We start from the raw sequence: 24,668 nt of genomic DNA on the forward strand, positions 1-24,668 counted from the left end.
AAAATGGTGTCTATACAGACAATGGAATGTTATTCAGCCTTAAAAAGGAAGGAGATTCTGATACATACTACAATATGGATGAAACTTGAAGACATTATTCTAAGTGATATAAGCCAGTACAAAAGGACAAATACTATATAATTCTCCTTATTTTAAGTACATAGACAAAAAGTAAAATGGTGGATGCCAGGGACTGGGATAGAGGGAGAAATGGGGAGTTAGTGTTTAGCAGGCAAGGAATTTCAGTTTGGGAAAATGAAAAAAGTTCTGGCAATGGATAGTGGTCATGATTACACATAAAACAATGTGAATGTACTTAATGCCACTGAACAGTATACTTAAATAATTAAAGTTGTAAATTTAAAAATAACCATAAGTATTTTCCCCAACACCACCACCAAAAACCAAAAAAATCAGTATTTCCCTAAGTATATAGCATTTATCAGCAAAATTTAGACAAGAAATCTGATTATATATGTATTTAGTTACTCTTAACTTGCATCTCCTCCATTCTTTCCTATCTCTGAATAAAACACCAGTTGATTAAACCAGAGAACCTGATATGCCCCCATCCCTCATTTCCTATCCAGTTCTTCACCAAGTACTTACTGTTCCAACTCTAGAATTTGTCTCTACCATTTACTCCACCAATACTTCTTAGTCCTTAAGCCATTATCCTCTCTTGCATGGACAACTGCAATAGCCCGTAACTCTGGTCGCCCTGCTTCTGTTCTTGGAAGGAGTTAAGGGACAGGGATGAGGAGGGCACTCTGAACTGAAGAAATCTGCACAAAGTCATGTCATTGTTGTCTTTTTAAAGTACCATGGCACAACTGCAAGTGGGTCTATTGGAGGAGGGATGATAATGGGAGGCCCTTAGATTTTCTGGTTTTTGAACGAGTCTAGGCAACTGACCTTTAACAAAAAACAATGCATTCATTAAGTATCTGCTTTGTGCTGGGTACTGCATCAGGCACTGGGGACCCAAAAGGGAACAAAACAGTATCTCTACTCTAAAAGAAGCTTATATTCTAATTGTGGAGATGCACAGTCAAAATACGAAATACCATTAAATTTGACTGGGTTATAGAAGGCTTAGAGGAGCCTGATCTCAGTCTCCAAAGATGAGTAAGTGATATCCAGGTAAAGAAGTTAGGGATGCTTAGGACATGAGAAGAATTGTTCCAGTTAGAAAAAAAAACAGTATATGTACATAAACAAGAGATATGGTAGAGCGTCACATGGTTGGGGAATAAGTTATATAGCTAGACAATATAATGTGGGTTGAGGTCATAGAAATAAGAAGGGAACAGAGAAATTTCACATGAACCAAGAGACTGTCATCCAGCCGTGCTTCACACAGGCTGGAGTATGCATAATTTAGGGATTAGAAAAGTAAGCACAGTCCAGAGCAGTTTTAGTAGTATTTTGTTGCCTCTTTCAAATTTTTTTTTTTTTTTTTATGATAGTCAGAGAGAGAGGCAGAGACACAGGCGGAGGGAGAAGCAGGCTCCATGCACCGGGAGCCCGATGTGGGATTCGATCCCGGGTCTCCAGGATCACGCCCTGGGCCAAAGGCAGGCACCAAACCGCTGCGCCACCCAGGGATCCCCTTGTTGCCTCTTTCAAAACAAGAGTTTGTCCCCAACCATTATGGTGATTTCATTCTTTGTTTCTGTCATATCAGCCAATTACTTTACCCTCCATTCAATATACTCAGTAGTTTTGGATTACTCAGAGCTTCTGCTTGCACATTTTCTGTTCACTCAAGAGTTCACAATACAACCCCAAACCTCTCATTTCTATTTCTCTTTTTTGGTGGGTCAGAGACCCTGGCTTCTTCACATGGCAAGGGACACAGCTACAGGCAGCTCTGGGTTCATGATCCTAACCACTCCATAACCAGCAGGCAAAACTGGTTCTTTCAGCTTCCGTTTGAAAAATCCTAGGGGAAGGACTCAATGACTTAACACTGGCTCATTACCCAGTCCTTAGGCCAGTCTCTGTGATCTACAGAACATGATGTACTATATTTGGCCCAGCTTTAGTCACATGCCTACCCCTGTGGCCAGAGTGGATGAGGTCTGTTCTGCGATAAAGAAGAATCACAAGAATATTCTGGAGCAATATTGATTCCTTACTGAATAGCTTTCCTTTCCTTCCAATGTATATAAAAGTTCACTACAGTAGCTCACAGAATGACTGGACCAACTCTATGCAAACTGAATCTTTTCTGTATTTTTCTGTGAGATATTTTTGAGTGTTTTTAAGTTATTTGGGAGTGTTTTCATACTTGCAGATTGTTACTTCAAGAAAAAGTCAGTAAAGTTGGCTAGTAGCAGGGAAGCTAAAATCCTGAAGAAAATGAGAAAGACTCAAGTGCAGGTGTTTCTTAATCCTGCCAGTACTATACATTAGTGTCCCTTCCCTTGCAGGTCCCTCTGTGCTGACCAGAGTGTGGGTCAGCATGAAACTTGCTACCAACTTCCAGGAATTGTTGGAGCAGGAAAATGTACCATAATCAGTCCTTTTCCCAAAATCACGGGGGGGGGGGGGGGGGGGGGGGACTTGAAAGGATACTTTGCTTTGATAGAAAAATATTTCAGTATTTAAAACATTGATTGTGAAAGTCTTAGTTCCAGCCTCCTTGGTGCTGGGGCGAAACATCTGGAATTAAAATGGAGAACAGACGTGAGATAGATATGTATATTTATTTATGTATGCAGAAAATATATCTGGAAAGATACCAAAACTATAAGAAAGCTTGATCAAGGATAGGATAATCACTAGGACAGCGGTGTTACAGCAGCAAAAAAAAAAAGTCAATAGTATTAAATGAAGACTCTTATTTTATGTGCTGTTTATGCTTATTTTACCCATTATTGGATTATATAACACTAAATTCTCAACAATATTATATTATTATTGCATATTACCATTTTATCCTGAAAGCTTGCTCATAAATGCTAAAATCCTGAATCCTCAACAAATCCACATTAAAATCCATTAACATTATAGGCAGTTTCAAAAAACATTAAGCATTTTTCTTTGAAAATGTAATTCTATTTAGTACTATTTGTGGCAGATTTACCACATGTTTATTGCTACTCCTTTCTAAGACCCAATAAAAAAAATACATACTAAGTATACAGAGTTATAGATACAAAAAAAAATAGAGTAGACAGTACAATAGGGGATTGCACAGATTATAACCAAATTTTGGAAGACTGCAGATAGAGCCAGGGTAGTGATAAACTATAGCCTAAAATTGCTGTAGGAGGGATGAAAGCCAATTCACCCTAACAACCCCTTGAAAAGTTAGGACTTAGAGGCACCAGGTGCTGCAGAAGGTGGGGGCAGTGCTCTGTTCTAAAAGTGGGATTGTTGAAAGCTTATATGTGCAACATACCCGAGTGCTACACAGCCAGGCAACTGCTACCCCAAAAAAGAAACTAAAGTCTATTCTTGGAAGTGAAAGGCAGGAAAAAAATTAAGTGAAAGGACAGTAAACTTCCAGTCTCCTTTCCTTCCTTACCTGTTCCCAGAACAGTGGCTTCCAAGTAGATGAATGCTAGGTAGGAGATTGGCAATTTCATCCCCAGAGAAAGTGAATGATACAGACAACAACAACAAAAAACCTTTACATACATTTATATTATGTCAGTTCTGCAACAATGTCCGCATCTCCCTAAGTGAAGCCTACTATTTGACAAACCCTCCCATATACCTACCCACACATATATACAGTTTCCAATCAATATCTCTTAATATAAACGAATCCAAAGTTCATCGAAATGAAAAAAAATAAGAATAGGGGGAAAAGTCAGTGTAAGAAAAAATATTTTAATTACTAGGATTCTTAGGTGAGATAAGGTATTATAATTTATAAAACCAGAATAGGATACTATGAAAAACAGCTCTAAAGCCTTAGGAAGTGAAAATTATAACCAAAATAAAGATAAATTTTGGGAAACAAAGTTGAGAAAGTCTTTGGAAAACAAAACAAAACAGATAGAAAACAGAAGGGAAAACATAGAAGACTTTGGGAGGAAACCAGAAGGTAATAGGGGTTCCAGAAAAAAAAAAACTGAAAATAACAGCGAACCTGGGTGGCTCAGTGTTTGAGTGTCTACCTTCTGCTTAAGACATGATCCCGGAGTCCTGAGATTGAGTCTGGCCTTAGGCTCCCCAGAGGGAGCCTGCTTCTCCCTTGCCTATATATCTCTGCTTCTCTCTCTCTCTCTCTGCGCATCTCTCATGAATAAATAAATAAAATCTTTTTTAAAAAATCTGAGAGAGGGCAGCCCTGGTGGCGCAGCGGTTTAGTGCCGCCTGCAGCCCGGGGCGTGATCCTGGAGACCTGGGATCAAGTCCCACGTCAGGCTCCCTGCATGGAGCCTGCTTCTCCCTCTGCCTGTGTCTCTGCCTCTCTCTTTCTGTGTCCCTATGAATAAATAAAATAAAAAATCTTTTAAATAAATAAATAAAAATAAAAATCTGAGAGAGTAAATTATTTGTCCTAGAAGTTTATAACCAACCAATCAATCATGTGAACGCAAGGTCTCAAAAAGTATATCTGCCATGCACTTCTAAGGAACTGCTGGATAAGGTACTCCAGAAGAACAAGAAAAAGAAAGACACACAATTAAAAGAGTTAATCCAACATAGAAAAATGTCAAAAGTGAGTTCTAAGACAGAGGTGTGCCCAAAACCTGCTCTCAATTGGAGTAAGAGGAAGTGGGGGGCTCAGAGCGAGCTCTCCAGAGGGGAAAAGGGAACTGACTGGTTATCTGTGATGTTTGAGCCTTTGGGAGGAAAAAACTGGTAGTGATACAACAGCTCTAGGTGAACAACTGAAATAATGATCAGTTAGAAGAAAACTATACTGTGGAGGGAAAAGGAGGCAATCATTGGATTCCAAAAAACCAAATCTACGCTAGGAAGGAATGATTAGAGAATAGTATCTGTCACTGCAATTTTTCATAGGCGATAATGTAGACACTAGGAATTATGTTCTAGAATAATAAAAGGAAAAGAAACAGGGGATTGAGAATGCTAAATCATCACCTCAGATAACAAAAAGTCAATAAAGTCTAAAATTGACTCATCAGAAAATAGAAAAATAAGCATTTTACTAATGCCAGAAAAAGCATCTCAGAAACAAAAAGAAATTGGGAGATGGTTTTCCTGTTAGTACTATTTAATATTTAAATTAAGTAAATATTTTGATATAAACTAAACATTTTTTTAAACTAATGTCAAAATACTGATACTATGCAATGAATGGGTGAGTTCCAACTCTTTTGGTCCAATGGAGCAAACGCTTTTTTGTCACAGAATTTTCTCCTGCAAAAATGATCGGGCATTGGAAGCAATGAGAGATACGTGCTTACTTGCAGTTCTCTTAGCCCGAAGAATAAGAATCTTCAAGTTCATGTTCCTTAGTGGATACAAATCTCAAACATAAAGTTTTCCCTAAGAGGAAATCCTGCACTGAGTATCCTGGAGAACCTGGAGAATTAAGATGAACTGGAGTCAAAGGAGGTTGTCTGTGGCCTTTAAAGTCTCACGGCAGTATGAAAACCATCTAAAGATAACTAGACCCGAGATCACCCGAATCCCGCAGAGTGCTATTTATAGCTGTATGGTAGATCCCAACTTTGTATTCCAGTCATAATATAGTACAGAATTAAAGATCTAGCATAGTTCGAGTTTCTCCTATTGAGATCTAAACTGAATTTTGGATTCAGTAACTAGCCAATGTAAAAAGGAAAAGACTCTGCCTCTCTCAGAGACCTCAGCTAACCCTTTCTCTATGGTCAGTTAAGTTACCCATGACAAAATCTGCAGGAAAGCTAACATATGACAGAGCCTCTCACTTATGTGTACTAGTGTTTTTAAGAGCTGTGGGGTGGCTCATGACCCCAAAGAAGCACTCTCCTGAAGAAAATATTTTTCCAAATCAGAGGCTTCCAAATCTAAGTTAGGCTGCAACAAGCAGGCTATAACATGTATATGACCTTATTTTGTGCGTGAATATACTAATACCATGATATCTTTGGTACTTATGTTGGAAGAAGGTGCATCTCTACCAAAAGACCAATTAGTGTTCCCATGTTTGTTGCTATGATTCCATGAGATTTTAATCCATTCTGTATCTATTTCCTCCTTTAAGAGTGAGATTGACAGCTAATCTTGAGTCATAGTGAGGCAACCTATGCTTTTCACATTTTCCCAAGGGCTGAAGAATTTTCACTAACAGAAGCTAGTGGTTCTGGTTTTGTACCACAGAAGTCTTCCCAGCAGACTTTGTGGAAAAAAATAATCCAGCCTCCTTCCTCTAAATCAGTTTTCAGAAAAATGTAAAAATGTCTGTCACAAATGGTACATCTCAAGATTTTATATCTAAACCTGAAACTCCCAGGAGCACCATTAGCCATCCATCCTCTCAACACATAATGTACTCTTGGACAACTTGCGTTCCTATCAACTGGGACACTTGAATATTTCAAATGCACATTTCTGGGCCCTACTCAGATTTACTGAATCAGAATTTCTAAAGAGGACCAAGGAATACAATTTTTTCTCTCAACTCAGATTATTCTTTTCCTACATCAACAGAATTCTAGTTTAGTATTGTGTTGTTTGTGTTTATTTGTCAAAGGTTAGCATGAGATATACACAAAATCTCAGGTGTCTTTTTAATGCTATTGAGAACATTGTCTATTTTATTCGTCAATGTTCTTTGGTATCCATGGAACAAAACCCCTTTCAGATTTCAGAACTAGATAAAAGGTTTTCTCTCCTGTGAACTGGTATGTTTCCTTTATTAGACTAGTTTTTGTCCAATTTGGCTGACCATCTAAATCACCTGGGGAAATTTTTAAACATACACAGCTTCCCAGATTCCATGTAAGACCCATTCATGAGAATCTCCAGGAGAGAGAGGATCCATGGGATACTAATAATTGACCATGTTCAAAAACTGTGCATGGGATGATGTCTATAGATAATTCACCATGATCACTTTTTGCCTTGACTTCCTGGAACCTAGTCTTGAATCCATTTTTCTTGGAATACAGTTCCTTTTTATTTATTTATTTATTTATTTATTTATTTATTTATTTATTTATTTTAGAGAGAGAAAGAGGCAGAGACACAGGCAGAGAGAGAAGCAGGCTCCATGCAGGGAGCCCGATGTGGGACTCAATCCCGGGTCTCCAGGATCACACTCTAGGCTGAAGGCAGTGCTAAACCGCTGAGCCACCCGGGCTGCCCACAGTTCCTTTTTTTAAAGACTTATTTATTTATTTAAGAAGGGAGAAGAGGCAGAGGGAGAGAGAGAATCCCATAAAGACTCCTGGTGAGAGCCCAACTTGCTCTATCTCACAACTCTGAGATCATGACCTGAACTGAAATCAGGAGTCAGAGGCTTAACCAACTGAGCCACCAGGCACCCCAGAATTCAATTCATTAATATAATTATTCTCCTTTTCTTTCCCCCATTTTATTACTTGTCTCAGTATTTTTTTAATGAATTTCAACTTCAGAGGAAATAGTTTATAATAACATTGTCCTTTGGACCAGCACATTCCTTGCAAGAGCATTTAAGCCTAAAATAAATCAGTTATTAGGATTATAGAATTTAAAAATTTCATCATTCAGTCCAGGTTTTATGGAGGCTTCACAGGAAATTACTGTTTGAAAAACACTCTGAAAATCATTGTTATTAAATGCCATATACATAATTAAGCTCCCAATCCCCTTTCAGCCTATTGCTGTGGGTACTCCCAAGACTAAATAACATTGTTCTTCTTTTATTTACCACCTCAAAGATCTAATCCATTTTAGTGGTGTTAACTATTATCATGCTGAACAATTTCCAGATGTATGCTTGAGCTTGAATCATTCACCAAAGCCCCAGGCCTAAATCCTTTGCTAACTGCAGAAACTCTTCATTTGGCTGTCTCCCAAAGACCACACATCATTGTGTAGAAACTCAATGCAATCCACAGTTTCACATTCCTGATTACTGTCCTCTCCCAACTTACCCTTTGGGTAAATAGCATCACCATTCTTCCACACCTCAAGCTGAATTAGTCCTTGGTCACTCAGTTCTATTAATTCTCACTCCACTTAGCAGAGCAGTATTTGTGCTGTAATTTGAAGATGTAGATGCAATCTGAAAACCAAAGAAAATGCCAATGGTTATGAGTGATACTCAGAAGGAGCGATAAATTGCCTAGGGAATAAAAGTGACTTGTTTCGCAGGGACAAAACTAAACATTTGCCACAGTCTCAGGGACAGAGCCCTTTCTCTTTCCCCATGCTCAGTGCTTATGCCCCAAACCAAAATAAACTACTAACTGATTTCCCCCTATATAACCTATTCTTGTTTCTATTCATGGTGGTAATGGTCGTACAGGTAATGGTTTAGAAATAGTATTTGTCCAGGGATCCCTGAGTGGCTCAGCAGTTTAGCGCCTGCCTTCCACCCAGGGTGTGATCCTGGAGTCCTGGGAGAGAGTCCTACATCGGGCTCCCTGCATGGAACCTGCTTCTCCCTCTGCCTGTGTCTCTGCCTCTCTCTCTCTCTCTCTCTGTCTCTCGTGAATAAATAAAATCTTAAAAAAAAATAGTATTTGTACAATCAATTCTTCATCTATAGAAAACAAATGATAACAGTACCTAACTCAATTAGTTGTTATGAGTATTAATTATCCATAGTGTTTAGCACAGTGGTTGGTACCCAATAAATATTAGTTTCTATTATTTTGTTATTGTTATTGTTAACAGAATATATTCACTTATTATTATTTCACTTTGATTTATACCAATTAAGCTCCACAAAACACCTAATTTATTCTCTAGTAAAATCTTGCATAAGATTATGATATTTTATAAAGTAAAATACACATTCTTCATCTTGGGAATTAAAATCTAATGGTTGTAAAATCTTAAGCTATTTTGCTGAACCTCTGTTTCCTTATTTTAAATAGGAAGAACACTAGGTTCTAAGTTGAAATGAGGTTAGATTTAATGTACATCAACAGCACCTGGGAAGCTGCAACAAATTACATGCTTTTTGGTTGTTCTCATCTGTGCTGTAAGTTTTGTCTTAGAGCACACAGGCTGATTAAAATAAGGAAACAGGTCCAAAGAATCCTTGGCTACCACCCCAGGACCTTGATTCTACTAGGCACCAAGCCATCTACCATTTTTGATGGCTACAAGATATCAACTCAGTTCAACTAGTCACAAAATCCCTGAGGCAGAAGGCCTTCTAATGTTAGAGACCCCCTAGGAAAGCATTTTGCACAGGAAGATGCTTTCATTAGTTCATTCTCAAGTGAGAGTGACCTACTAGGTGACCTCCCTGTCAGATGTAATTGCCCAATTATTTTATGAAGAATCCCCCAAGTCTGCTGCTATGATTTGCATGTGACACTCTCCCCAGGAACCGCTTACCTACTACCATCTTCCTGTCTGTTCCTGAGAATTAGGACCCTCCTAAAAGCATAACAAATTCCAAACTAAGACCCTCTCTTCTGTGTCTGCCAAAGACATCCCCAGAATCCTCAGCCATTGCCTCAAACACAAGTCACTCCATCCTCTCTTACTCTCATTCACTCATGTTCATGCTGCTGCTGGATTTTTTTCCCCTGATCTAACCACTTCTGCTGTTCCTCTACCCCCAGAACTTTTACACCATGTTCCCTGGAGTTCCTGTGGTGGTTCATTCTTATTTGTCCAACACCCCTTCTTCCACACCTAGTAATAAACTCACCCTAGCCACAGGGAAAAGCACATGACCAAAATGAGTGACCAAAAATTGACCCAGAAGTGATCATGCTCCCAAGCCAGATGAGTCTGGGTATCTCTTTGGGATTATTCCGACAGAACTTCCAAGTGGCCATGTTCTCTGCCGTGTAAATACAGTCCATTTACCTTGTAAGGGAAGAATGAAGCAAGCTGGAAAAAAAGACAGGAAAAAAAGGAGATATGCTGAGCATCCCTATGATGTCAAATGCCTGTTTCTAGTATCTTTCTTTTTTTTAAGATTTTTATTTATTTATTCCTGAAAGACACAGAGAGAGAGAGGCAGAGACACAGGCAGAAAGAGAAGAAGGCTCCCCGCATGGAGCCTGATATGGGTTTGCTCCCAGGACCTTGGAATCACGACCTGAGCCAAAGGCAGATGCTCAACTACTGAGTCACCCAGGTGCCCCTGGTTCTAGTTTCTAAGATCCACAATGCACTCCAGTTCCCGAAGCTTTTTATTTTTTTTTCACTCTGTTAACTTTTAGCCCAATATATCTTCTTTTCAGTCACTTGCAACTGAGAGAATCATGACTAACATAATCCATTCCATTACAAACAAACTCCCCTACATCCTCAACTGCTACACCAAACATTCCCTTCACCAATTGCTATGACTCTGTCATAACCCTCCCTTCAAACTACCAATTTCCTTCAGCTCTCTTAGGTGCAGCTGACAATCCCCTCCCTTTCCAAACCATTACAGTGCCACCCTACTCCTGAGAAACCCCTGCTCCTTCAGCCATCTTTCCCTCCACCCTTACTGCCATTAGTCTCCTCATTCATTCATTCATCCAGGAAAGGATTCTGGCTCCCAGTCTTCCTTGCTCCTCTCCTGATCTCATCACCCATGTGGGAGAACCTCCATTCGTGGCCATGACTGCCTTGTCTCTACTGACCTCTTCTCCTCCCTTTCAGTGTGAAAACTGATGTCCCCTTCTACGTAAATGTAATCCTCTACTTATGTTCTGGTAGATCCCAAACCCCAGAGACCTCAGTCCATCATTCCCACCTCTTCCCATCTCTCCAGTGTCGTCAGCCTCTCCCTCTCATCCCTCGTCATCTAAACATGCACAGTTGTCACGTCATTCAAAAGCAAATGCAAGGGGCACCTGGGTGGCTCAGACAGTTATGTGTCTGCCTTTGGCTCAGGTCATGATCTCAGGGTCTTAGAATGGAGCGCAGCATTGGGCTCCCTGCTCAATGGAAAGTCTGCTTCTCCCTGTCCCTCTGCTCCTCCCTGGGCTTGTGGACTTGTGCGTGTGTTCTCTCTCTCTCTCAAATAAATAAAATCTTTTTTTAAAAAAAAAGCAAACACAAAACCTAGTCGACTCATTTTTTCCTCTTTAGTTACATATTCTGCTCTCTTTTCATCTTCAAAGTTAAACTTATTGGAAGCATTTACATTCTCATTTCCATATCTTCACTTTGCACCCCTCTCTGAAACTGATCTCTCTTCTACCAGAGAAGCTTTGATTCAGGCCCTTGATGTGTTAAATAAAGCAAGATTAAATAAAGTGAAATAAGCTATAGGCTAAAGTAGAGAAAGTCATCTGAAACTAACGATGTATTATATGTTGGTTAATTGAATTTAAATTAAAAAAATAACAAAAGAGAGAAAGTCTACGCTGAGTCCCTCAAGCTTCTAGAGTCAGAAGATCACAGTTCTAGCCCTGGTGGCACACAGGAATGGTCTAGGTGGGTCACAGACTTTCATAACCATTACCAGCCAGCTCTCCCTCAATGGCCATATCCTCCAGGTGGATGTGTCGTCTTTTGCCAGGCTTTCCTACTAGCAACAACACTGCATTATAAATTTGGCTTACAGTTTCCAGAGCAGTAAAATTTATACTCAAGGAAATTACATAATCTCCAACTATTAATGGAGTGAATTTGCTTCCTCATAGAAATATAATTTCTTGGGATGCCTCGGTGGCTCAGCAGTTGAGAGTCTGCCTTTGTTTCAGGGCATGATCCCGGAGTCCTGGGGGATTGAGTCCCACATCGGGCTTCCTGCATGGAGCCTGCTTTCTCCTTTGCCTATGTTTCTGCCTCTCTCTGTGTGTCTCTCATGAATAAATAAATAAAATCTTTTAAGAAAAAAAAATAAGGCAGCCTGGGTGGCTCAGCAGTTTAGCACCACCTTCAGCCCAGGGCGTGATCCTGGAGACTGGGGATCGAGTCCCACATTGGACTCCCTGCATGGAGCCTGTGCCTTGTCTCTGCCTCTCTCTCTCTCTCTGTCTCTCATGAATAAATAAAATCTTTAAAGATATATAAATAAATAATTTCTTCTGTACAATATGAATGGAATTTTATATTTTAAAAACTTACTGAAAAAAAAAACTTACTGTAAATGATGTAACAATGGCATGTAAACAGATCAATGACCTGCTTTCAAAAAAAGAAATGTGCTGTGTTTCTATCAGGACAGAGTTATCCCCTGGAATGGATTAGGTTGACACTAATTGCTCTCTAGAAGTTGAGCATCTTCCTGGGAAGTGAAGCTCCTGGAGGAGTACTTACATGAAATAAGAATGAGTTTAGCAGGGCACCTGGGTGGCTCAGTCGGTTAAGCATCTGCCTTCAGATCAGATCATGATCCCAGAGTTCTGGGACTGAGTCTTGCATTGGGCTCCCAGCTCAGCAGGAAGTCTGCATCTCCTGGTCCCTCTGCCCCTCCACGCTGCTTGTGCACAGGCGCTCTCTCTCTCTCTCTCTCTCTCTCTCTCTCTCTCTCTCTCGCAAACAAATCTCTAAAAAAAAAAAAAAAATGAGTTTAACAAACAAATTACTAGCCTTGTGATTTGGGGCAAATTACTTAACCTCTCTGAGCCTCAGTTTCCCCATTTTTAAATTATAATTGTACCACCTATTTCATAAGGTTTTTGTGAAGACTAAATGCTACAACCTGTGTGAAAGCAAAATACCGGTAGGATGTGGTAGGCATGCGCTGTGCATGCAACAAATAGCTCCTCACTCTTCATCCTTTTGGCATCTAGGAGAGGTTGAAATATTACAGTCCCATTTTCGTTCTCACTTTTATCAGGCACCTTCTTGCATTTTACTCTCACATCATCTCACAAGTTTTCCATCCTCATATAGGTCTTAGATGGCCAACTAGAGATAACCCCTTCTAGGGCAAAGATACTCTTTCTGTTTCTTTCATATTTCTAACTAGAGCAACCCTGTGCCAAAGATTTTATAATCTGCCTTTTGTCCTTTTCTAAATCATTGAACATATCCTGAGTATCCCAACATTTGAGGGCCAAAGCTACATTGGGCCAAAAAGTCACTTATCCAGAATGTGGTTACTGTACACCATGCAGTACTGCAATCAGCACTGTGCTGAACACACGATGGCCTCCAGGGTGGGACATACCTGAGCACCCAGTGTGTTTAAAAGAAGCCTCCAGAGCCCCGAGGACCTTGGTAAGACCACTTTCCCCACTACCATGACCCACCCTGAGAGGATTCAATGGCAGTCAACCCTTCTTATAAACTCCTTAAGAGGTCAGTCCTAAAAAAGAAGTTAAAATCAGAAGAGATTCCCTGCTTCCCCTTAAAAGACCATCAGGATAATTCCACTATGAATTAGAACATTTTCTACCTTGGTACCCTCTAGAAGCAAACCTCCAGTGTCATCCACTGTCTCCAACTTCTCTTCCCCAAATGACTCTATTCATCCCTTTAATGACTTCAACTAAAAGCCACCCTCCTGGCCTCTCAACCCTTCTACTTTACCCCCTAGGGCCCCAGCTGTGTCATCTGCCAAATCCTCCACACCTTTTACCACTTACTGAATATCTTCTTCACCTTCATACTAAGAAACCTGGCTACAGCTCTAACTGAAAACTGAAACCTGCTTTCCTTCATGTCTTGTCAAGAGGTGGCTGTTTCTTCCCTCCCACTCCTTACATACCACAGAGCCCAGGGGTGGAGTGGGTGTTTTTCATGAGCCTTATGGTTGATGACAGTTCTCCTCCCTTGCTGAAAAACGCCAGCTCTTTTGGAAGCCCATGCCCTCCAAATATACCACCCACTATCCCCCTGTGGCAATCAGCTACTAAACTCTGACTCCTTTTCATTTATGTCAGACGTTAGCACCTGGCTCATTCCCTGGCTCCCTTCCCATCCTATCCCTTCAGTCATTCTTGGTGACTGAACTTCCATGTAAAGTGTGGCACCCTAGCCTTAAACTATTAAGCTTAACTCCTCACTTCTGCTGCATTCCTCCTCCATCCACCACAGCACACCCTCCCTTCGTCGTGCCCTTACCATTTCATGGCCAATGACTGCACAACTCACTCCCAGCATCTCACTCCCCTACCCCTTCCTTCTCAACAAATGAGTCTCACTCTAACTATCCTCAACCCCATGGGCACCCCCCCCCCCCATTCAGAGGCCCTAGCACTGTTTCTCTGTCCTCTGCATCTGTCAGAGAACTGGCAAGAAATAGATGGCATGTTCAGAAGCATTTAGCTGGAGAGTGTTTAATGAAGGGCCTGTTCACAGAGAAGTGGGCAGGTGGGGGGAACAAAGCTCCCAATGATTAGGAATGTGTGAAGCCATGACCACCAACAGCCTGAAGAGCCCAGGAAGAGCTGGAACAGTGAGAAAAAGGCTATCCGAAAGGGGCTATGACCACAGGAAAACACAGCCACTACCAGAAGAAGTAAGGCAAGGAGGAATCAAGGAACAATAAATCCCCAAAACTCTCCTTTGACTTTTGGCTAGTGCCTTCCCTTGGCCAAACTCAATGAGAAGTCAGAGGGCAAAGGAGCCTCAGGGGTGCAGTCTGCAGAGGTTTGCCTTTTACAGCAGAAAAGGGTGGATTGTAGGCTGCAGGGTAATGGAGGATTAGAGCACAACCACCCCTCACAGCATTCACTCCATTAGCCCTGCCCTCATCTGCATATATCCTCAACATCCTTGCCCCTCTGTCATACTGGCTTAGCAAAACCCAGCTCTCTGCCTCCTCTTCCCCTGGATCCAAGCAGGAGGTGTGACTGGAGACAAGTCTCAATTAGAATTTATGTCCCCAAGTCTCAAGGAGGCTCTGCTGTTTGATTATGTTCCCCCAATCTATTCACCCTCCCACAGTTTTATACCGTTCTCTCTTCAAACTCCATTGTACTATTGTACTCCATTGTACTCCTGATGATTTCAGTTCATATTTTACTGAGAAAACAGATGCAATCAGAAGATGTACAAAATACAACTGAATTATCATAGACTTAAATGTAAAAGCTAAAACTATTAAGTTCTTAGAAAAAAAAGCAGGAGTAAATCACTGTCTTCTTGCATTAAGCAATGATTTCTTAGGACATAAAGAAAAAGTGATAAAAGAGAACAGATAAATTGGGCTTCATCAAAATTAAAAACTTTTGTGCTTCAAAGGACACCATCAAGAAAACAGAAAGACAAATAGACTGAGAGAAAATATTTTCCAATCATGTATCTGATAAGGGACATGTATCTGGAATATATTTTAAAAACTCCTAACTCAATAAATTTTTTAGAAAAATAACCCAACATATATAAGCAAAGGATTTGAAGAGACATTTCTCCAAAAATATACAAATGGCTAGTGATCACATGAAAAGACTACTAATCAACAGCATTAGTAGGGAAATGCAAGTCTAAGACACAATAAGACACATGACTCATTGGGATGGAGAAAAGTAAACAAACAGAAAATAACAAATGCTGACAAGGATGAGTAGAAACTGGAATCCTCGGACATTGCTAGTGGGATTGTAAAATGGTGCAGCCCCTTTGAAAATCAGTCTGACAATTCCTCAAAAAGTAAAACATAAAGTTGCCATGTGACCAGCAATTCTAGATATATACCCAAAAGAATTGAAAACAAGAGTCCATATAAAACTTACACACTAAGGCTCACAGCAGCATTGCTCACGATCATCAAAAGGTGGAAATAAACCGAATGCCTATCAACTGATAAATGGATAGATAAGGTGTGATATATCCATATGATGGATATTATTTTTGCACATAAAAAGGAACGAAATACTGATTCATGCTATAATATGGATGAACATCAAAACCCTCACTTACCTCAAGTGAAAGAAACCAGTCACAAAAGTCCACAATTCTATATATATGAAATGCCAGAACAGGCAAATCTAGAGAGACAGAAAGATCAGTGGTTGCCAAGGGCTGCCAAGCCTGCGAGGGAAAATGGAGAGTGAGTGGTAATGCGCACAGGATTTTTTGGAGGATGATAAAAATGCTCTAAAGTTAGAATATGGGGATGGCTGTGCAACTTTGTTAATGTACTAAAAACAACCAAACTGTACACTTGAAATGGGTGAACTCTGTGATATAAATTATAAAAAATTTAAAATTTTAACTTCCAATTTTAAAATTTGTTTTTTTTAAAAAAAATACGGTTGAATCCTAAGAGACAGAATGCCTAGATCAGTCATAGAAGTCAGCGAAGGTTTCAGGAAAATCACGCATGAATGAGACTTGAAGGAACAGTGGGAGTGCGCTGGGTGTATGCAGAGGACAGGAGAAAACATTCCAGACAGAAGCAGCAGCAGGCATAAAGCTGTCGGGAGCATGGGAAGAGAGCGTGATCGACAATATATAGTATGTGGAGTTGGAAATGTTGCACTAAGAGATTGGGTTTGAGCCTGCCTGGGTAGGCAGGGGCCAAATCATGAAGGGCTATTTAGTCCTGCTAGCCTTCCATGAAGGAAAAGGAAAGCCACAAAAAACTTTGAACCTGTTAGATGCATCATTCTGATGTAAAAACTGAAAGGTGATTTGGAGGTAAGTGAAACTAGTAATCATTTGACCAGAAAGGAGAAGAGTAAGAGCGAATATGGAGAAAGCCCTAACTCTCTACTAAGCACTTTCCTGGAATCATCTCATGTAATTTGCATCGCACTTAATTACAATCGTCTCCTCTTTATAGAGGACAGCTGCGTGGCTTGGTCCCCTGCCTCCTTCAGGGCTTCGGGTAAATGTAACTTCTCCATGTTTTCCCTATTCCCTTTGCTTTATTTTTCTCCAGGACCCTCATCTCAATTTAACGTTTCACTTTTTTGGTTTTTTGTTTGTTTGTTTTTGTTTTTTACTATTATTCATGAGAGAGAGAGAGAGAGAGAAGCAGGCTCCGTGCAGGGAGCCCGACGTGGGACTTGATCCCGGGTCTCTAGGATCACGCCCCGGGCTGAAGGCGGCGCTAAGCCGCGGAGCCACCCGGGCTGCCCAACATGTTTCACTTTCTAAACCCTGTTTAAAGATCCTCTCCCTTCTCTAGAATGAAAGCTCCTAAGAACAGGCTAATTTGACTTTTTTGTTCAGTTCAGTATCCCCAATGCCTAGCATATGGGTAGACCCTCAATATTCTTTGAATCAATGAAGAGAGAAATAGAGAAGGAAATCGAGTCTCATTAGAGGTCAAGTAACTCGTCCACCGTCATTCAGGGTAATAAGCGACAGAAGTCTGACTCCAAAACCCATCGTCTTAAACCAGTCTGCAGTTCGGCAGAGTCGTAAAATCGTAGGCAAAATGCAAGTCCCTCCCCGAGGCTGTGTCAGTGGTAAGGGCGGGGGGGGGGGGGGGTGTTTAAAATTACCCGAGTCTGATGATAGTTCGGAAGTGGAAGGATGCTGGAAGGAATCAGTCCAGAATGACTGGTTTCTAGGTTTGGCAAATGGGTAAACAGTGGTGCAATTTAAGAGAAGGAATACAAAGCAGTCTTGGTCTGGGCAGAAAGATGAAAGAGGAAGATCTGTCTCGTCCACAAACCTTTTTTTTTTTTTTTTTAACCAGCTCTCTAGATTACTAAGAAGTGTTGTTAATAAGTATCAAGCAAGTAAACCCAAACTAATCCTGGCTGTCTTCGGTGAGACGCAGGGAGGGATGGGGATGGATGGATGAGGCTGAGCAGGAAGTGTAGGAAGTGTTCTTTTTTTTTTTTTTTTTCCAGAAAGTAGTTCAAGCTTTAAACAGATAGTTTTGGTGTTTGTTTTCTAGGTTTGTTTTGTTGTTGTTTTTTAAGTCCCCAAGAGTGTTTAAAATAACCCTGAAGTCGACTTCTGAGATGCCAAACCTGAAGAATGCACCTCGCCCTAGTGTAGTTAGGCTGCAGCCATAGGTTTGGGTTCCCTCGATGGCGCTTCTGGCTCACCGGGGACACCCCGGCTCAGCGTGGCCAGGAGGGCGCGAAGGGACGCCCGGGGCCACGCACGCCGCAGCACGCGGCCCCGCGGCCCCCCGCGGCCCCCGCCTGTTAACCACGCGCAGGAAGCTCGCGCCTCAAACGACTCCCAACCTCCACGGCGGAGCCCAGGAGCCGAGTTGCCGAGCGGAGCGGTGGGCGCGCCGCCGCGATTCCCCACCCAGGCCGGGCCGTGGGCCGACGGCCTCCGGGCCCCAGGGGGCGCTGTGGGCTCGCAGGGGCGACCCCGGCACGAGCGAGCGCCGTCTCCCTGGTGCGCATGCTCACCCCCGCTGTGGGCTTGCCTCTTTTTTTTTTTCTTTTTTTTTTTCTTTTTTCTTTTTTTTTTTTTCCGGGCGGCCCCGGCGGCTGCGTACTGGCTGTGGGATGGGAAGTGAAGCCCCAGCGAGCGGCAGCGGCGGGGCGGTGAGGAGCAGCCAGGGGGAGGCGGCGGCGGCGGCCAGTCTGTGAGCAGCTGGGGAGAGCGGCGCCGGGGACGAGCACCTGCAGGCACGGGCGGCGGCCGCACCATGGCGATTCGCAAGAAGAGCACCAAGAGCCCCCCGGTCCTGAGCCACGAATTCATCCTGCAGAATCACGCGGACATCGTCTCCTGTGTGGCGATGGTCTTCCTGCTGGGGCTCATGTTCGAGGTGAGTCCGCCCCGCGCCTCAACCGCCCGCCCGCCCGCCCGCGCCTCCCCGGGCTGCCGGCCTCGGCGCCTCGGCCCGGGACCGCGGGGGAGGTGCGGGCCTGCCCTGCCCTGCCCTGCCCTGCCCCGCCGCGCCCCGCGCCCCGCGCCCCGCGCCCGCCCCGGGATGCCGAGCCCCAGCAGGCCTGGCCGCCGCGCACACCCCGCCCCCGCCCCCGGCCGGTCCGCGGCCCCTCACGTCGGCCGCGCCGCGCAGTTCCTGGTTCCCGCGAAGGGTTACGTGGCAGCCGGCGAGGGGCCGGCGGCGGCGGGGGCGGCCCCGGAGCTGACGAGCTGACGAGCTGACGAGCTGGCTGCGGGCGAGCGGGCGGGCGGGCGCCGAGTGCGTGGGGCCGGCGAGGGCTGGGGACCCGAGCAGGCCGGGCCTCGCGGGCGGGGGCGGGGGCGGGGCGGGGGTCCCCGGGGGCCCGGGCTGGGATGCGCGCGGGGCACACGCCGCCGGGCGCCCGCTCCTCCGTGCAGGGCGGTGGCCGCGGGCCGCGGGCGGTCGCCACGAGTCCGGCACGCCCGATTGTTTGCACTCCTCTCCCCCACCGGCGCTACCGCCACTTCGCGAACTTTTCTTTCTTTCTTTTTTTTTTTCTTTTTTTTTCTTTTTTGCCGTGCTCTCGCGTTTCCCGTGAAGCCACAAGGTCTGAGCCGTGAATCCAGCTTCTCAACAGCGGTGCCAAGAAGCTTGAGCGATTCTCTTTTTGTTCCGTCAAGTAGGAGACGATGGAAATATGTCAGGAGTGTGTAAATTCTCTTCCCACAGATCTCGTATTTTGATGACTTCTTTAACAGCTGTTGAATGTGGGTGATAAACTTTGCAAGGTGAACGTGTACGGAGCATCCTACGGGTTTTCTTTCCCTCGCTCCTCGGTACACACGCCCCATTCTTGATCTTTTCCTTTTTAATGTTTCTGTATATAGACGCTGTGCCCCCATCAGATACACTAATTATTTTTTTAAAGATTTACTTATTTATATATGATAGACACAGAGAAAGAGGCAGAGACACAGGCAGGGGGAGAAGCAGGCTCCATGCAGGGAGCCCGACGCGGGACTCGATCCCGGGTCTCCAGGACCGCGCCCTGGGCCAAAGGCAGGCGCTAAACCGCTGAGCCACCCAGGGATCCCCTACACTAATTATCTTACTTCTGTATTCCTTGTCTCCCTCCTCCTGGGATGTAACCTCAGTGAGGGCAGAGGCTTTGAGGTTTTATTACTCTGTTTGTAGTGCCCGGAATAGCACCTGGTACATAGTAGGTGTTTAAAAAAACATTTGTTGGATGAGTTGGGTTAAAAATTCTTGAGAAAAACCAGTAGAATGAGGCAGCCAGTGACAGCCGAATACGTTTTTTAATGAATAAAATGAGTAGAATTTTTTTGGGGGGTGGTGGCTGTATTAACTACGTATTCCTGATTTTTTTTTTATTGGAGTTCAATTTGCCAACATATGGCATAACACCCTGTGCTCAACCCGCCAAGTGCCCCCCTCAGTGCCCGTCACCCAGTCACCCCAACCCCCCCACCCACCTCCCTTTCCTTGCCAACATATGGCATAACACCCAGTGCTCATCCCGCCAAGTGCCCCCCTCAGTGCCCGTCACCCAGTCACCCCAACCTCCCCCGCCCACCTCCCTTTCCACTACCCCTTGTTCATTTGCCAAAGAGGTGTCTCTCATGTTGTCACCCTCACTGATATTTTCACTCATTTTCTCTCCTTTCCCGTTATTCCCTTTCACTAATTTTTATATAATGAATAGAATTTTTAACAGGAGTCCCTGGGTTTCATAAATGTTATTAGGTAGTGTAACATTTTAGTTTGCTTTTGCTTTTCTTCTAATAGGCTTTTCTGGATCTAGACAGATGTTTTTAATTCCTGGCAGTGTCATTTATTCCACTTAATCCACTGCTAACGAGGTAGTAGATAATGGTCAAAAAGAAGGTAGAAAAGAACTAACAAATGTCCCACGTTTTTTAGGCCGGCCCTGAGCTACTTACCTATTGGGTGACCCAAGTCTAAGCCTCGGTTTTTCAGTGTAAGGAAATAACAGCACCTGTAGTATTCTCACAGCCGTTGTCGTGTTACAAGGATCAGATATAATATGGTGTGACTGCATCTGATGACTGTTTAAAGTACTCTATGACTGTATGATATGAAGAATGCAATTCTAAACATTTGGACTCACTTTTTGAATTTTATATTTATATGCACTTTCTGTTTTGATATTAGAAGTAATACCTGTATATGTACAGCCTATTTAACAATTTTGTAAAACTTGTTATAACCCATCTCCACATGGTAAGAATTCCTGACTTTAAAAATATAATTTAAGAATAATATAACCTGCAGGGTATATTTGCAATGTTTTGAATGAAATGGAATATAAATCAGAAATCCTGATACTTAGAAATGGTGTAACTTTACTTTTATGTAAAAGATTTCACAATCTCTTAGCATATTTCTAGGGAAGTTCACCATCTATACCTTGCCTCACCTGTCAACGATTTTTTTTTTTAAAGATTTTATTTTATTTGTTCAATTGGGGGTGGGAGGTGGCGGCGCGGGGAGGAGCACGCAGACTTTCCACTGAGCGAGGAGCCAGCCATTGGGCTTGGTCTCCCAACCCTGAGGTCTTGACCTGAGCCAAAATCAAGACTCAAATACTTATTCAACAGAGCCACCCAGGCGCCCCATGTCAGTTATTTTTTTTTTTAAATAGCAAGTGGATTTTTGCCTCTACGTAAATCTGTAAAATTTATAAATCTAAATAGACCTAACAGAGATCTAAATAGAAGTTTATAGTTCAAAAGAGAATGTTAAAGTAATACACAGAAGAGGGAAGTTTGTGCAAGTTGTACATTTCTCTTACCACATGTTGAAGTTTTAGGATTTGAATTCGTGCTATCTGCATATTGGAAAAACCTGACAAAATTAATTTTATTTAGTTTTTTAAAATAATTGTTACTGAATCTCAAAAGTGATACAACTATAGAATTAGAGTATTTGTGTTAGAATAATAGAGAAGTTGATTTTTTTGCAGTAGAACCTGTTAAACCTTTTGTGTAAATATATTGAGAAAATGTGAGCAGATTTACCAAGAAATTGACAAAGCAATAACGGATACTGTATTACTAGCCAAAATGAAAAATCAATATAAATATAATGTAGAAGCATTAGATGCTATAGCTAAAGGGATCCATATTCACGTTAGGGCTCTGCAGCTTGCACGCTGGGTAACCTCGGGCAGATTTAACTTCTCAGAACTTGGGTCCTTTCTGTAAAACAGGGCTCATTGGGTTACCCTGAGAATTAAATTAACTAATAATGTGTATCATGACTTTAGTTCCATGCTTGGTTTGCAGGAGCCGTGCCATGAATAGTAGCTATTACTATTCATTAGATATTTTATCAAAGTTGAAAGTAGAAGACAGCATTTTTATGTGAGAGAAGAGTCCTATCAGGTTAGCTTCTAAAGAGATTATGTGTAAAAAGGTTGATAAGGAAGTAGTTTGAAGAAATCTAAGTTTAATTTCCCGGAAACTTCACATTATCAAGAATTGCTTGTTAATTTTGAAATCATGGTTTTAGTACAGTCAGTATCTGTCCACATAATGCAAATCATGGTCTTTAGTTAATGGCTCCATATTTGAGTTGGGAAAACTTGAGCATTTGGAAAATAGAGGGGTGTTTGGGAATCCAACTGAGGATAAGAGGAGTGAGGAGTTATGGGTTTCAAGAGGAATATTTTTTACTAGAAAGGAGCTTCTCCGCAGGAATCTAGGTGGCTTGTGCCATGCAGGTTTGTGGGAACATTTACAATTATAGCTATCTTGCAACCGTTTTGGAGGCTTGTTATGTTTAAGGATGACTTGCCTTCATGCTAACATTTTCTTTCTGTCTCATTTTTTAAGGGCTTAATTTTATTTAAGCTTACGCTGATGGGGAAGTGGAATGTGATACTCAAAAATCATCTTTATCTTCCAGGTGTACAGTCAGTATAGTAAAGCACACCTTCGTCTAAAAAGTACAGAGTAATTTTAACAAGAAAAAAAATCAAGCCCAAGCTAGTGACCTCTTGATTAAGAAAACATGAGCATATTCATACATGCAACACAGAAATAGGGAATTCCTTAGAGTTTGTGGAACCTGTTTAAGATGTATCTAAGTTTCATTCTTTTCTTATAAATGGAAAGCAGTGATGCACAGGTCCAAAACTGTCATAAACTCAGTTATTTTTACTTCTGAGTGTATTAATATATTTCTGCAGCATATTTTATTCCAAACTAATTTGTCTTACCATTAATTGATTATAATATGAGTTTAAAGCAGTGCTGGCTGAGGTGTGGGGCTTAGGAGGCCTGGAAATGGCTAGTAGCATGATTTTTCTATAAACCTTTAGGGGTGTGTAGTTTGTATTTTTCCTCTTGCTCTACTTAATGCCACATGCTAAAGTAGCTGGAGGCCAGATTTTAATTTTATTTGGAAGCCTACCATAAAAAGATAATCTAATTTTTGTTGCTCTTGGTATTTGATATTTATCTTTGAAAAGTTTTACTTGTCATTTGTAAAGGACTCCTGAGAAGTTTTCTTAGCTATGGTAGCGGCAACCTCATATCCCAAAATAGAAATAGATACGTGGAGTAAGTATGTACATGTTGATGTATGTGAAATCTAAATAAAAGTGAAATTAGTGAAAATTTTCATGATCAAAAAATGAAATTTAGTAATTAACTTTATTAAAAAATAATCACATGAAAGCAGTGTTGCCCTGGAAACTCATGCCATCATTCTGGTCTAGTGCATTCATGTGGATGACCCAAATGGTAATACCAGAAGCCTTGCTGGCTTTTTCTATTCAAGACCTTTACATATCTACGACAGTTAAGCAACTCAGTTTTGTGGCCATTCCATGGACTTCATCACGTAGGCTTGCCTTGTTTCCAGATTCTAAATGCCAGTATAGCAGAACTCAGCCACAACCTACATTTTGTTTGACCTCCTTTATTCTACTGCTCATATGCCAACTCTCCATCTAGTCTAAGCTTTTATGGTACCTTGACCCTCTCTGCTTTGCTTTCTTCCTGCACACTTGACTTGTCCACACTCACTCCCGGCCCTCAGCTCCGTTTCGCTCTTGATCTTTTTCCATATTAGCCCTGCAAATACCCAGCCATCGATCCAGTCTGCCCTCTGCCTTTCTGAGCTTCTCCATTCATGGATTGCTAAGGGATGCCAGAGAAAGTCATACACTTGTGCTGATAGATTATATTACAAATCAAAGGTTTCTAAACTCAGACATCAGTAACACCCAGTGATCTTTTTTACTTTTCCCAGGCCAGCTCCTTTCCCTATAGGAATCATATAAATACTCATCATTCCAGCCCCTAATTATGCTTAACAGATGGCACTGCTTTTTTTTTTTTTACCCCCCCCCCCCCCCCAGGGAAAATAAGAGTTTATTAGATGTGAATTTCTTCACTTTTCCTGCCTTTTGAACTTACCTGTCTCATCCATTACTTACTACCTTCTTCTCCATCCAAGAAGAAAACCTCAAGATTAACTTCTGGCTCAATCCTTACATTTCATTCCCTACCAGATCTTTCTATTATCCCCTTATACGTTTAATTTCCTCCTTTTCCCTGGCACCTTCCAGATTTCCCCCACTTAGGTTCAGTCTCTCTCATCATAAAAGCAACATAAATCTTGACCTGACAACTATCGCTAGATACACTTTGTTTCTCCTTCAGTCTACTATGGTAAGGTTTTTGTTCTGCTTCATTGGAATCACTCAAGCCATCACTGTTGATGGCTTCTTAAACCATCCCGGTCCATTGTATTCTTTTTCTGCCACTTCTCTTTGAAACATTTCCCCCTTGGCAGTGGGGCATCAAGCTATTTTCATTCTCTTTCTGCCTCTCATCATTCCTTCTTATTTTGCCACCAGGTTTTTCTC

At 42.1% G+C, this 24,668-nt stretch overlaps 1 protein-coding gene and 1 long non-coding RNA gene across 3 annotated transcripts in view; one reads left to right on the forward strand and one right to left on the reverse strand.

Moving 5' to 3' along the window:
* The window catches only part of LOC112930143 (uncharacterized), a 40,373-nt gene extending 23,473 nt beyond the window's left edge, over nt 1–16,900 (reverse strand). The window contains exons 1-3 of the long non-coding RNA XR_003237060.2: nt 12,346–16,900; nt 9,788–9,972; nt 8,052–8,182 (exon numbers count right to left, since the gene is read on the reverse strand). This is a non-coding gene — a long non-coding RNA (uncharacterized lncRNA). The remainder of the gene's footprint in view (nt 1–8,051; nt 8,183–9,787; nt 9,973–12,345) is intronic.
* A 1,436-nt stretch (nt 16,901–18,336) lies between these two features.
* TRAM1 (translocation associated membrane protein 1) overlaps nt 18,337–24,668 on the forward strand; it is a 33,469-nt gene continuing 27,137 nt past the window's right edge. Inside the window, exon 1 of one of the 2 annotated variants that reach the window (XM_026012406.2) lies at nt 18,337–18,667. In XM_026012406.2, coding sequence (XP_025868191.1) covers nt 18,545–18,667 — 123 coding nt within the window. In that variant the 5' untranslated portion in view covers nt 18,337–18,544. The remainder of the gene's footprint in view (nt 18,668–24,668) is intronic. The other variant, XM_026012398.2, reaches the window with a different exon arrangement.

The sequence above is a fragment of the Vulpes vulpes genome, chromosome 13 (assembly GCF_048418805.1).
Source record: "Vulpes vulpes isolate BD-2025 chromosome 13, VulVul3, whole genome shotgun sequence".
NCBI classification, from domain to species: Eukaryota; Metazoa; Chordata; class Mammalia; order Carnivora; family Canidae; genus Vulpes; species Vulpes vulpes.